The sequence below is a fragment of the Hyla sarda genome, chromosome 2 (assembly GCF_029499605.1).
Source record: "Hyla sarda isolate aHylSar1 chromosome 2, aHylSar1.hap1, whole genome shotgun sequence".
Classification (NCBI taxonomy): Eukaryota; Metazoa; Chordata; class Amphibia; order Anura; family Hylidae; genus Hyla; species Hyla sarda.
Window position 1 is genome coordinate 268,939,993 of NC_079190.1, and position 15,057 is coordinate 268,955,049.

Consider the following 15,057-nt stretch of genomic DNA (forward strand, 5'->3'; position numbering starts at 1 on the left):
AGAGCTCTTTGTCAGCATGAGGTTACAGACTACATTTTTAAAGTATGTAGCTTGTACCCCATCTTAAGTGACTGGACTAATACTACATGTTTATGGTATACAAAGGTGACTTGTAAGCTTTGCCTTTAAAAACTCAGAACTCTTTAAAAAAGTTTATAAAAATGGAGCAAGAAACTATCAAATATGATGCAATTTTGCAAGTGCCATGTTTTGGAACTGCACGTTTTTGCCATAAACATATTGAGCCTTGAGCCCTAAACACATTGAAACCTCTATTAGTCTCTTCTCAAAGGCTCCTGTATATGCTGAAGATATAATTCCAATGTATGTAACTATATATTGCACGTTGTACATGTAGGGTAAATTTATAAAAGTCTACACCGAACACAGATTGGAGAAAAATCACACATTATTGTGGAAACAAACTTTGTGATCTGCACTACGCTCACTATGTGGACCAGACTTGGGGAGGGGAGGGGGGGGGGGAGTGACCAAACTCAGGAAGTGTTTCGCTGCTCTGAGCTTGATTGAAAGCTGCACAGAGCCTCATTGAATGCTGCAAAAGAGTCTCACTGAAAGCTGCACAGAGCTTGAAGTCTTCTATTCATCACAGCACTGCATGTGAGGGCAGAAGTGGTCCCCCAGCAGGCTTCAGTGATGTCAACTACTCACTGTGGTTGGTATCACTTTTTGCTGTAGTATATTGTTTACCTGCAATTATCTTTAAAGGGGTCCCCTGGCGCTTAGACATCTTATCCCTATCCATAGGATAGGGGATAAGATGCCTGATCGCGGGACTCCCGCAGCTGGGGACCCCCGTGATCTTGCACGCCGCACCCCATTTAAAATGAGTCCCCGGAGCGTGTCATGTCAGTCCAAGTCATCCTTTTTCAAGTCAGCGTGGCCTGCATCCAAATTGTCCAAGTCCACTATAAGTCCCAGCAAGCCCTAAGGTCTCTGAAGTCAATGGTCACCTCTGTGGGCCTAGCCAAGCTGTATAGACTGCTACATCTGTCTGACTCAGTAAAGCTGCCGTTGTTCCGTAACTTGGCGTCTGAGTCATTACTTGCCCCTGTGCCTAGCCCAGGATACAGCGGTGGTCCTTCGGGTGGTGTAGAGGATAAACCACACCCTGGCATCATGAACACAAGGGGTTAATGCCATCTGCCCCTAGGGTAATTCCATCTGCCCTGCATCACACCCTCACCACGACTTTTGGCATCCTACAAACAGAATATGGGTGTGCGCCTTATGCCTTAAGTATCCCCCCCCCCCCAGTCTGAACTGTGTCCTGTATTGCAGAATAAAATTTGCACGCAGATGCGGACAAAATTTGCGCCAGAAAGTGTACGGGACTTTGTCAGTGAAAAGAGTTTAATCTAAGGCAATTGTGAAATAGAGGGGGAGGTGAAGAAAAGACTGTTATCTGCCATTGTGTACTGTCTTAGAACTGTGTCGACCATGTGTAAAATCAGGTCTGAAGTTATGTTACGTATCAAACCATTGCCTGTACCTGCAAGGGTTAAAGATGTGCCTGAGAAGCACATGAAAATGTCCCGAGCAGGTCAACGTCCCGCTCCTGGGCGTGGAAATCATGTTGCTGTACTGATGCCGAAGTGGAACTGTGAAGATCTGCCCCTTGTTGCCAGGGGAGCGGAAGTCAGCTCTGCACCGCTGATGCACTTCCGGCCTGCGGCCATTTTCCCAAAGCCCTGCATAAAAGGAGCAGTTCCGCCAGATCAGTTTGCCGGAAGTCTGCAAGTGGAGCAATATGGGGGAACAGCAAGCACGAGATCGAAGAGTCCCAAGCTGGTGCCGGAGGCCCGGAAAGTTTCCGCGGTGCAAATGTTTCAGGAGCTGGCAGAACGTCTACAGCGTATCTCCATCGGGGCCGAAGAGGCCTGCTAACAAGTCCCGCTGCTAGAGGACGGGGGAAACTGGGCAGCAACCCCAGCAGAGGGAATGCCAGCATCTTCCCGAGGATCATCGCCGATGAGGCTGTACTCTCACCACCGGACCTGGGGATCCTGGGCTGAAATTAATACAGAGAAGTAAGAAGTGAGTATCCCTGCTGAGGCCGCTTTCTCTACCACTTCTTCTACTCCTAGCCCAGAGCACACCTCCCAGGCTCATAAGTCTGCTGTACGTCCCCGGTCACCACCGTTACCCCAGTGACTATTTGGCGATGAGCCCGGACTAATCCAGTACATGAGGGAGCACCTACTTCCCCTGCCAGGGAAGTCCCATCCCCCAGTTCCAAAGGCCCAGTTCGAGAGGGCTAGGAAAAAAACCCAGGTGGCCGAAATTGTAGAAGGAGTGAGGGAACAAAGAATGAAAGAATGTTGGCCGAAGCTGCTGCAATATGAGGTGTGACAGGCGCAGCAACAAGACACCAAAGCATTAGAGGCCCTGTACATCAGAAAGTTGGAGCATTCCTGAGAGGGAGCACCACCCCTGGAATGCTGCAGAGCAATGGTTGTAAAATTTGACAGTACAAGGGTTTAGCCCCTCATGGACTGTCGTCATGGTGGGACCATCTTGGTCAATTGTCGGGCAGAGCAGAGAGATTATCTTTCCCCACCACTGCATTCCCTAGAGAGTGGGGAGATCGTTGAGTATACTCCTGTACAGAGTATGAGAGGAGAATGGGCGGCCCATCCGAAACCCGGACCCGTCCGAAAAATCCAACACAGATTCCGTTTGCCTACTTCCCATCGGACGACTGGGACGCAGATCCCTTTGGTTTTCACCGTCCAAGAGGAAGAGGTCTACTTGCCCGAGGCGCCTGTAATGGCACCAAAGTTTCTGCCCGAGTCATCTACAGATGTGCCCAGGCCTACTCCTGTTGTCGAGGAGGTTCGGCCTAATCATTGGGCACCAACTAAAGTGCCTTGGCCTACTGCGGCAGAAGAGGTTTGGCCGGCCCAACAGGCAAGAACGTCTGCTGCCGTACAAATGGTGGTCACCATCAGCCCCAGCATTACTGGGTCTACCTTATCTGTAAACTAGAACACCCGAATTAGTCCATTGCAGGGGGCACAGTCCTGTGGACCCCGTTACATGTCTCAGCCTCGGAAGCAGTCCGACAGGCGAGGCTGGGATGGCAAGTACACAGGCTGAAGAGTCTACGCTAACCCACTTTGCTAAAAAGTCGTGAGACTAGCTTTGTGTGTGATGTATTCTTATTGTTTTCAGGTTTCAGCAACGTTTAAGAAAAAGTGCCTGGTTGACTCAGCCCAGCTTCTAGCCTTGATCGTTTACTGAGAACTCTAAACGTATCAGAACTGTGGAGCTGTACTAGAAAAAAAAAAAATATATATATACTGTCAGAGTAATATATTTCTGTTTATTTTTTGCACAGGTGAATACAAATGTTCTTGTACTGTATTGTTTAAAGTACAATGTAATAAATAAATATATCGTGTTTGTACAAAAATTTAAATTTTTGTACAAAAATTAGATGTTTCTTTGTGTCTAAGGCAATTTGTATAGGATGTATCCTGACTAGGTCGGGAGAAGTGTATCCACTACCTCACTGCCATGACAATTACCAGCCAGGTACAGAGAATAGTCATAGTACCTTGTATAAAGTTGTCAGTGTAAAGTCTAGTCATATTTAGTCAGTCTAGCAGAGATAATGTTAAGTGTCATTTTGTACATTCAAGTCCAATGGAGTACATAGTGTATTGTGTATAAACTAGTCAAATGTAATGCATAGTTAGGATTGTAGCTAAAATGTACAGTACAGACCAAAAGTTTGGACACACCTTCTCATTCAAAGAGTTTTCTTTATTTTTATGACTATGAATATTGTAGATTCACACTGAAGGCATCAAAACTAGGAATTAACACATGTGGAATTATAGACATAACAAAAAAGTGTGAAACAACTGAAAATATGTTGTCACGATTCGGCTTACGGGTTGTGGATCCGCTGTGTCAGCGAGGGATTGGCGTGGACCGTGCTAGTGGACCGGTTCTAAGAGGCTACTGGTTTTCACCAGAGCCCGCCGCAAAGCGGGATGGTCTTGCTGCGGCAGTAGCAACCAGGTCGTATCCACTAGCAACGGCTCAACCTCGCTGACTGCTGAGAAGGCGTGGGACAGAAGGACTAGGCAGAGGCAAGGTCAGACGTAGCAGAAGGTCGGGGGCAGGCGGCAAGGTTCGTAGTCAGGATGGATAGCAGAAGTTCAGGTACACAGGCTTTGGACACACTAAACGCTTTCACTGGCACAAGGCAACAAGATCCGGCAAGGGAGTGCAAGGGAGGAGATCAGATATAGCCAGGGAGCAGATGGAAGCCAATTAAGCTAATTGGGCCAGGCACCAATCATTGGTGCACTGGCCCTTTAAGTCTCAGAGAGCTGGCGCGCGCGCGCCCTAGAGAGCGGAGCCGCGCGCGCCAGCACAAGACAGCAGGGGACCGGGACGGGTAAGTGACCTGGGATGCGATTCGCGAGCGGGCGCGTCCCGCTGTGCGAATCGCATCCCCGACGGCCATGACAGTGCAGCGCTCCCGGTCAGCGGGACTGACCGGGGCGCTGCAGGGAGAAAGACGCCGTGAGCGCTCCGGGGAGGAGCGGGGACCCGGAGCGCTAGGCGTAACAGTACCCCCCCCCTTAGGTCTCCCCTTTTTTTTGTCCGGTAACTGCCTCCCCTGGGATGAGGACACCGGGAAAGAATGGAGGGTTTCCTCAACGGCAGGCAGTACAGCAGGAGTTGGAATTGGGAGGGAGGGCAGAGGGTGAAGCTTGGCACGGGGCAGGGTGACACAAGGACGGGAGCCATGAGGAGGCACAGAGGCTTGCCTGACGGGACTGGGAGGGGGGGAGAGGCACTTCCTATGGCAGGCAGAGTCCCAGTTCTTGATCTCCCCGGTGGTCCAATCAAGGGTGGGGGAATGAAGCCGGAGCCATGGCAGACCGAGGAGGACCTCAGAGGTACAGTTGGGTAGGACGAAGAGCTCAATCACTTCGCGATGGGGTCCGATACACATCAGGAGGGGTTCTGTGCGGTAACGCACAGTGCAATCCAGTCTGGCTCCATTGACCGCGGAAATGTAGAGCGGCTTGACGAGACGGGTCACCGGGATGCGGAATTTATTCACAAAAGACTCCAAAATAAAATTCCCGGAGGCACCAGAGTCCAAGCAGGCCAGGGCTGAGAGGGAGGAGTTGGCTGAAGGAGAAATCCGCACGGGCACCGTGAGACGTGGAGAAGCAGACTTAGAACCAAGAGACGCCACACCCACGTGAGCTGGGTGCGTGCGTGCGTTTCCCAGACGTGGAGGACGGATAGGGCAATCCACCAAGAAGTGCTCGGTACTGGCACAGTACAGACAGAGATTTTCTTCCCTACGGCGATTCCTCTCTTCCTGGGTCAGGCGAGACCGATCCACTTGCATGGCCTCCTCGGCGGGAGGCCCAGGCGTAGACTGCAAAGGATGCTGTGGGAGAGGTGCCCAGAGATCTAAGTCTTTTTCCTGGCGGAGCTCTTGGTGTCGCTCAGAAAAACGCATGTCAATGCGGGTAGCCAAATGGATGAGTTCTTGGAGGTTGGCAGGAATCTCTCGTGCGGCCAGCACATCCTTGATGCGACTGGATAGGCCTTTTTTAAAGGTCGCGCAGAGGGCCTCATTATTCCAGGATAGTTCAGAAGCAAGAGTACGGAATTGTATGGCGTACTCGCCAACGGAAGAATTACCCTGGACCAGGTTCAGCAGGGCAGTCTCGGCAGAAGAAGCTCAGGCTGGTTCCTCGAAGACACTCCGGACTTCAGCGAAGAAGGCCTGGACTGTGGCTGTGGCAGGATCATTGCGGTCCCAGAGCGGTGTGGCCCAAGACAAGGCCTTTCCTGAAAGAAGGCTTACTACGAACGCCACCTTAGACCGTTCTGTAGGAAACAAGTCCGACAACATCTCCATATGCAGGGAACACTGAGACAAAAATCCACGGCAGAGTTTAGAGTCCCCATCAAATTTGTCCGGCAGGGACAAGCGGAGGCTAGGAGCGGCCACTCGTTGCGGAGGAGGTGCAGGAGCTGGTGGAGGAGATGGTTGCTGCTGTAGCAGAGGCAGAAGTTGCTGTAACGTGGCGGTCAACTGCGACAGCTGCTGTCCTTGTTGGGCAATTTGCTGCGATTGCTGAGCGACCACAGTGGTAAGGTCAGCGAGACTTGGCAGCGGCACCTCAGCGGGATCCATGGCCGGATCTACTGTCACGATTCGGCTTACGGGTTGTGGATCCGCTGTGTCAGCGAGGGATTGGCGTGGACCGTGCTAGTGGACCGGTTCTAAGAGGCTACTGGTTTTCACCAGAGCCCGCCGCAAAGCGGGATGGTCTTGCTGCGGCAGTAGCAACCAGGTCGTATCCACTAGCAACGGCTCAACCTCGCTGACTGCTGAGAAGGCGTGGGACAGAAGGACTAGGCAGAGGCAAGGTCAGACGTAGCAGAAGGTCGGGGGCAGGCGGCAAGGTTCGTAGTCAGGATGGATAGCAGAAGTTCAGGTACACAGGCTTTGGACACACTAAACGCTTTCACTGGCACAAGGCAACAAGATCCGGCAAGGGAGTGCAAGGGAGGAGATCAGATATAGCCAGGGAGCAGATGGAAGCCAATTAAGCTAATTGGGCCAGGCACCAATCATTGGTGCACTGGCCCTTTAAGTCTCAGAGAGCTGGCGCGCGCGCGCCCTAGAGAGCGGAGCCGCGCGCGCCAGCACAAGACAGCAGGGGACCGGGACGGGTAAGTGACCTGGGATGCGATTCGCGAGCGGGCGCGTCCCGCTGTGCGAATCGCATCCCCGACGGCCATGACAGTGCAGCGCTCCCGGTCAGCGGGACTGACCGGGGCGCTGCAGGGAGAAAGACGCCGTGAGTGCTCCGGGGAGGAGCGGGGACCCGGAGCGCTAGGCGTAACATATGTCATATTCTAGGTGCAAAGTGTCCCCAAGTGCAGTCACAAAAACCATCAAGAGCTACAAAGAAACTGGCTCATGTGGACCACCCCAGGAAAGGAAGACCAAGAGTCACCTCTGCTGCGGAGGATAAGTTCATCCGAGTCACCAGCCTCAGAAATTGCAGGTTAACAGCAGCTCAGATTAGAGACCAGGTCAATGCCACACAGAGTTCTAGCAGCAGACACATCTCTAGAACAACTGTTAAGAGGAGACTGTGAACCAGGCCTTCATGGTAGAATGTCTGCTAGGAATCCACTGCTAAGGACAGGCAACAAGCAGAAGAGACTTGTTTTGGCTAAAGAACACAAGGAATGGACATTAGACCAATGTAAATCTGTGCTTTGGTCAGAGGAGTCCAAATTTGAGATCTTTGGTTCCAACCACCGTGTCTTTGTGCGACGCAGAAAAGGTGAACGGATGGACTCTACGTGCCTGGTTCCCACCGTGAAGCATGGAGGAGGAGGTGTGATGGTGTGGGGGTGCTTTGCTGGTGACACTGTTGGGGATTTATTCAAAATTGAAGGCCTACTGAACCAGCATGTCTACCACAGCATCTTGCAGCGGCATGCTATTCCATCCGGTTTGCGTTTAGTTGGACCATCATTTATTTTTCAACAGGACAATGACCCCAAACACACCTCCAGGCTGTGTAAGGGCTATTTGACCAAGAAGGAGAGTGATGGGGTGCTGCGCCAGATGACCTGGCCTCCACAGTCACCAGACCTGAACCCAATGAAGGCAAAAGGGCCAACAAATGTTAAGCATCTCTGGGAACTCCTTCAAGACTGTTGGAAGACCATTTCAGGTGACTACCTCTTGAAGCTCAACAAGAGAATGAGTGTGCAAAGCCGTAATCAAAGCAAAAGGTGGCTACTTTGAGGAACCTAGAATATAAAAAATTTTCAGTTGTTTCACACTTTGTTATGCCTATAATTCCACATGTGTTAATTCAAAGTTTTGATGCCTTCAGTGTTAATCTACAATTTTCATAGTCATAAAAATAAAGAAAACTCTTTGAATGAGAAGGAGTGTCCAAACTTTTGGTCTGTACTGTATATTCCAGTCCATAATAGTCAGTCAATTTCAAATGTCTAACCATTTTTCCTATCCATCGTGTACAGGGTACTCTACTGGCCAGAGGGTTCCCCTGAAACATAAGTAAAACACGTGTAGTGACAGAGTTGTCATATAAAGATAATCTTGTATTATTGTACAAAAATGTGCATAGTGTTCTGGGGAGAAGTAGCTAGTGCCAATTGGCCCCAGCAGCTAAGACATTCGGGTAGAAAGCCTCTGGCAGCCCTAACCGGATCAAATGTGTTTAAATGTGTTCAGGTATGCATTTACCAAGTCAAAAGGTCTCATATGTGTGTATATTATGGTCCCAGTTCTTAATACCCTAAACAAAGGAGCATGTAAGGACATTTCCAAATAATGCCACATGGACTCGTCCCCAACTGTTTGTTATTTAGTCACCAGACCAGTGAAGGACTTTCAATATCAATGCCCCAGAAACTGTCATCACTAGGCCCAAGTGGACACTTTTATATTGTCCACCCTGCAGAACTGGGCACCGCGGACGGCTGTTGTTAAGAGGACGAGTTTGTGGTGGCCCAATACAGCAGTTGCACCCCTGTACCCTTGCTGGCCAGTCAGGCAGCCTTCATACAGTGTTCCCTGGGCCACCCCTGCACCTGTTCCATTTGTATGCATGTTATATAAAGTATTATACCTAAAATGTGTTCTACCTAAGATGTGTTATAGCTTTAAGAACAGTTGACATGTGATTAACCTGTTGTCATATGTGTTAGGAGTCGCGCCGCGGCCAGACATGCTGGCCACGGACGCACTCCTTCTCCGCTGCCCGGCGCGGTCTGCGCTGCAATTCGCATCCCGTGATAGCGCCCAGCCCACTGCCCATTACCTTCCCGGTTTCTCCTCTGTTCTTCCGGCCTGCCAACGCACGCATCCCCGCCTCCTATGGCGCCCGCTGGCTCTCGGAAATTTAAAGGGCCAGTACGCCACTATTTGGTCCTTGTTGTTTCCTGCCCCTATATATGTCTGCACTTCCTTTAACCCCTGCCTGATCTTTGTGCCCCACAGCCTTAGAGAAAGCATTCCATACTTGTGTTCTGCCTTACTGTGTACCTGACCACCTTGCTACGTTTCCTGACCAGGCTCCAATGACGCCTGTCCTGACCTTCCTGCCTTTACCCGACTACAAGTTTGCCTTATCATTCCTGTGCCACGCTTCACCTCGGCAGCCTGTGTGGAGGAGTCATATCAGGTGTACCGACCTGGGTGCTGCCTGCTGCAGCAAGTCCATCCCGCTTTGCGGCAGGCACTGGTGAAAACCAGTGGCACCTCAGACTCCGCTCCCTTGTACGGCCCACGCCATCATCCACACGGGCTCAGCGGATCCACTTTACCACTGCCGTTACAGTAAGATCCGACCATGGATCCTGCTGAGGTGCCTTTGCCTAATGTTGCTGATCTCACCACCATCGTGGCTCAATAGTCGCAGCAGCTAGCTACTCAAGAGCAACAGTTGAATCAATTATCCGCCATGATGCAGCAACTCCTCTCCGTTCAACAGCCGCAGAAGCCTCAACCTGTTCCTGTGGCTCTTTCGGTGTCTGCAGCTTCCGTGGTCTCTGTCTACTCCAAGCTACATCTGTCCCTGCCGATAAAGTATGAAGGGATCCAAAATTGTGCAGAGGGTTGGTGACTCAGTGTTCCATGCCTCTGGAATTAATGGTTGACCAGTTGCCAACTGAGCGAGCTAAGGTGGCATTTGTGGTCAGTCTACTCTCGGGGGAAAGCCCTGCCCTGGGCTACTCCTCTCTGGGACTGGTACTTCCTCATTGATTGGAAAGGTTTTGGTCCTGAGGAGAGGTCCTGGGAACCTGAGGAGAACATCTTGGACCGGGATCTGGTACTCGGGTTTCTCCGGCCTAAAAAGAGGGGGAGACCTAAGGGGGTACTGTTAGGAGTTGTGCCTTGGCCAGACATGCTGGCTGCGGACACACTCCTTCTTTGCTGCCCAGCGCGGTCTGCGATGCAATTCGCATCTTGCGGTGTGATCTCGCCCAGCCCACTGCCCTTTACCTTCCCCATCGTCGCCTCTCCGAAATTTAAAGGGCCAGTATGCCACTAATTGGTCCTTGTTGTTTCCTGCCCCTATATATGTCTGCACTTCCTTTAACCCCTGCTGGATCTTTGTGCCCCACAGCCTTAGAGAAAGCATTCCATACTTGTGTTCTGCCTTACTGTGTACCTGACCACCTTGCTACGTTTCCTGACCACGCTCCAGTGCCACCTGTCCTGACTTTCCTGCCTTTCCCCCGACTATGAGTTTGTCTTATACTTCCTGTGCCACGCTTCTCCTCGGTAGCCTGTTTGGACGGGTTGTATCAGGGATAGTGACCTGGGTGCCACCTGCCGCAGCAAGTCCATCAGGCATTGCGGCGGGCTCTGGTGAAAACCAGTGGCACCTTAGACTCCGTTCCCTGGTATGGCCCAAGCCATCATCCACACAGGCTCAGCAGATCCGCTTCACCACTGCCATAACAATGTGATTGTAACCCAGTGAGGTATCAGTGACCATGTGACCTAAGGGTAACCTATGGGACCCCTCCAGAGTCTCTCCCATATAAGCCCTGGGTGGAGCCTCTGCTCCCTCTCTTCCTGCTTAGCTGAGGAACAGTGAGGTCAAGTCCTAGGTGTGTGTCTGGAGTCCAGAGGAGGCCTAAAGTCTGTCAAGCAGCTACGGATTCTCAAGTCTATTGCCCCACAGGTCAAGTCAAAGCCTGGTAAGCTACAGAAGGGGTGAAGTCAGTCATAGTCTGTCATAGTGAAGTCAGTCCATGTCATCCTGTCTCAAGTCAGCGTGGCCTGCATCCAAATTGTCCAAGTCCACTATAAGTCCCAACAAGCCCTAAGATCTCAAGTCACTGGTCAACTCCGTGGGCCTGGCCAAGCTACATAGACTGCTACATCTGTCTGACTCCGTTAAGCTGCCGTTGTTCCATAACTTGGTGTCGGAGTCATTATTTGCCCCTCTGCCTAGCCTAGGATCCAGCGGTATTCCTTCGCGTGGTGTAGAGGATAAACCACGCCCTGGCGTCACGAACACAAGGGGTTAATGCCATCTGCCCCTAGGATAATTTCATCTGCCCTGCATTACACCTTCACCACAATATTATTTGTATATATTTATTTTAGTATGCACTCATTGACCCAAAAAGAACAATTAAACACATAAAGAAGGAGTTGTTGGAATCAAATGAAAGTTTATATGTGGGAATGCAATGATGTAAGGATTACAATATTGGAGTTAAATAAATATATTGGGGAAAAATTTACAATGGAAAGAAGTTTCTAGTACCCTATAGGGTCACCCCTAGCCTGAATAAAAGATGTGATGAGGTTGGGTATGGGGGCATACAAGTTTTTTGTGGCATCCTGTGGCTCATTTGCCTACAGATGTTGCAGCTGAGCCTTTAGATCCTGCAAACTCATAGGTTGCCAAAGCTTGTTCTATTAATGTTAGATTGGTGATAAATCTGGTGACCGGGCAGGTAAGCAAGTGTTGAATCTGGTGACACTTCTGGGAAAGCTTTGCTGTGTGTGGGCGCAGTGGCGGATCCACGGGGGGGGGGGGGGGCATAGCAGTAGATCATGACCCCGGAGCGGTAATCGTAGCACTGAAATGGTGCAGTACACAGACATACAGCCTCAAGCCATACAATGTATAAGCCTGGGGGCTGTATATCTGTGGGGGCCACTGCCTACGTGATGTGGAGGAATATGCTGCATACCTAATGAGGGGGAACTATACTGCCTACCTAATGTGGAGGAATATGCTGCGTACAAAATATGGCGGACTTATGCTGCGTACTTAAAGGAGTTCTCCAGGATAAAAAAAACATATCCCCTATTCTAAGTATGGGGATAAGTTTCAGATTGTATGGGGTCCGGCTACTGGGACCCCCCGCGATCTCCCATACGGGGCCCCAGCAGTCCACAGGAAGGGGGCGTGTCACCCACCGCATGAAGCAGCGGCTGACACGCCCCCTCATTTCAACTCTATGGGAGAGCTGGAGCGCTGCATTCAGCAATCTCCGGCTCTGCCTTGGCGCTGCATTGAGGGGGCATGTCAGCCACTGTTTTGTGCGGTGGCTGACACGCACCATTTGGGCGGAGAGCCGGGGCCCCGTACATGGTGAGGGGTCCCAGCGGTCAGACCCCCCACGATCTGAAACTTATCCCCTATCCTTTCTTATCCTGGAGTACTCCTTTAATGTGGGGGACTTATGCTGCCTACCTAATGTGGGGGACATATGTGGCATACTTATTGTGGGGAGCTTAGGCTGCGTACTTATTGTGGGGGACTTATGCTGCGTACTTATTGTGGGGGACTTATTCTGCGTACACCTTATTTTCTCTCCGCCAACAAAAAATACTATGATAATGCCCCTCCCGAGACTAGACTCTGTATCCGACCCTGTGTGGGCGAGCATTATCTTGATGAAATATGTAAGTTATTACTGCAACACATGTGGCTGTCCTGCACATATCTTTGAGCTGTTAATGTACCTTGTATCACTTTTAGATGTGACTGATTGTTCTATTTAATGGTTCCCTATATCTTCACTCCAGTAGTTGAGGCAGTGTGTCATTCCAACTACAAGCAGGATTGATGCTGTCATCATGAGAACTCTATACATAAACCTGACTGTTTTAAGATCCCAAACAGATCCTAGATTTATTGCTAAAGACAACACAGTTCCAGTCTGTAGCAGTCAAGGTTTATTGTCATGATACCACTGAAATCGAAGTCAGTGGTGGCTTACTGTCAATGGCAGGACATGTAATTGATGCTGTCACAACAGATTTCCTTCTGCTAAGAACCTGCAAAGGGTTTTTGCAGAGACAGGTATGCGTAATGAAGTTGCCACCTGTGTTTGGATGTTAGACATGGAAATTGTGGGAGCTGCTCATGCTTGTCAGTGGATAAAATGATCCTCTCTACTGGTGGTCTGTCTAGGCTGTCTGTTCGCGGTGTATGTGTGTCCCCACATAAATACTTCCATCACCTCCCAGCTTGGTCAGAACAGCCTTGATAGTGGCCACAACCATTCATCAACTGGACGAACTGTCTTTGAGCGTGTTGTAGAGAGATCGGTCACTAAGAAGTACACTACCCAAAAGTAGCATCTGAGAGGGGAATAACTTTTACACCTTTTTGTGGCAAGACCCAGTTTATAATCAGATCAAACCTGTAATCATTTACACATGTTCCTGAAACATGACTACATGTTAAGTTTTGCAGCAATCTGACATTTCTATCTGAGTGCATTTTTTTAAATTATGTTTTGTAATCATGGAAAAACACACAGAAAACATGTAATTATACTGTAAGATATGTACTGTTTTTTTTCTTTCTTTCTATTAATAGCTTCCATTCACTGATAGCAAACAGGAACCTTGAATGGTAAAGACACACAACGTTTATTGGAAAGTTGTGTAAGAATGGCAGAATTTACTGAAGTTTGAATCAAATAAAGAAAATATAGTAGTACATTTTTCTGAATGATATTATTTAATACCTTACTAAAAATGTAATGATTGTTAAATAGTGATTTTATGTACAATCTTCAGCGGCAGGGAATGATGGGGTTGTACTTACTTCTCCTGTGTCTCCTCCCCTTCACAACCCTGCTGCTGTCTGCAATATCCATCAAGATCAAGACAAGCACAGTGAACAGTCCAAACTGCATAGTAACTCTCCAGCACTGAGTGCATGCAAAGCCGGCTGACTGGAGGGAGTCTGTGCCACCCTTGTGGTTGTTTTAGTATCTGCTGAGTCTGATGACAAGTGCAAGTCTGTACATGCCTGGTACAGGAGATAATCTGGAATTCATATGATCTGCTCCATGAAATTTATGTTGTAGGTAGTTCTTCTGACATTGTGAATTTGGATGGAGTTCCATTTATATGGCCCTGAAGGCACTACATGAATCTTCTAGGGTACCTGCAGAGAACACAGCAGTGAGGATATATGTTAATAGAAAGACTTTGAAGAAGTGCTGTTGCAGCCTAATAATAGATTACCTGTAATGATCTACTCTTATCTTATACCATTTCTAATAACTGTATTAGGTTGGGAGAGGATGTTTGGTTACAGAGGTTTCATTCATATAGATGGATATATTAGCTGATCCCTATACAAAGGCTTAAAGGGGTAATCAGCCCCTAGATTTCTAGATCGTGCTGCACCTGGCTTTCGTTTAGAGTGTCGGGTTCAGCGCCGGAGGCTCATGACTTCATGGCCACGCCTCGCTCATGACATCATGGCCACACCCCCTCCATACAAGTCTAAAAGAGGGGGCCTTCACGCCCCCTCCCATAGACTTGCATTGAGGAGGCATGGCTGTGACGTACGAGTGGGGCGTGGCCGTGACATCCCAAGCCACCGCCCCACATCACCAGTCATCCGGCACGGAGCGAAGTTCGGCACGGAGGGACCAGACACCTTATCCCCTATACTTGGAATAGGGTATAAGATGTCTAGGGGCAGAGTACCCCTTTAAATATAGACATCCATGTCTGTAAAACGCAGTAAGACCACGCTTCCATTTTGGGGCCGATGTTACAGACTGATTTTATCATTTATACAACATTTAAAAACATAAACCGATTTCTGCTTTGTTGAAATAGTGAAAAAATCTTGTAATGAAATGCGTCACCATTTATGTAAATTCACCATATATTTTGACATTTTGAACAGATGTGACCATTAAACTGAGAACTGGACATTGTGTGACGATATATCAAGTAAACCTGGTACCCTGCTACTTAAACTTTTCACATGTTGTAGAGGCATTTGAAAAGTTTTGAGTGTTTAGACCCCAAATAATCGCTAGAACTAGCGAGGAAGTACTTCTAGGAGCGCATTTATCCCCCATCTCTGTCGATCCCATAGACTTGTATTATGAAACCATCTTGGTCACGTACAATAGACCTTAGAAAGAAAGTGCTTAGTGTGCACTTCTCCTGGCTCTACCTAGCGATTTGATGTACCCGATCAAAACTAT

At 49.2% G+C, this 15,057-nt stretch overlaps 1 protein-coding gene across 2 annotated transcripts in view; it reads right to left on the minus strand.

Annotated features, from left to right (window-relative positions):
* The window catches only part of RSPO1 (R-spondin 1), a 187,959-nt gene that overhangs the window by 49,227 nt on the left and 123,675 nt on the right, over window positions 1–15,057 (minus strand). For both annotated transcript variants that reach the window (XM_056560597.1, XM_056560596.1), the window contains exon 2: window positions 13,650–13,994. In XM_056560597.1, the coding sequence (XP_056416572.1) occupies window positions 13,650–13,740 (91 nt within the window). In that variant the 5' untranslated portion in view covers window positions 13,741–13,994. The remainder of the gene's footprint in view (window positions 1–13,649; window positions 13,995–15,057) is intronic.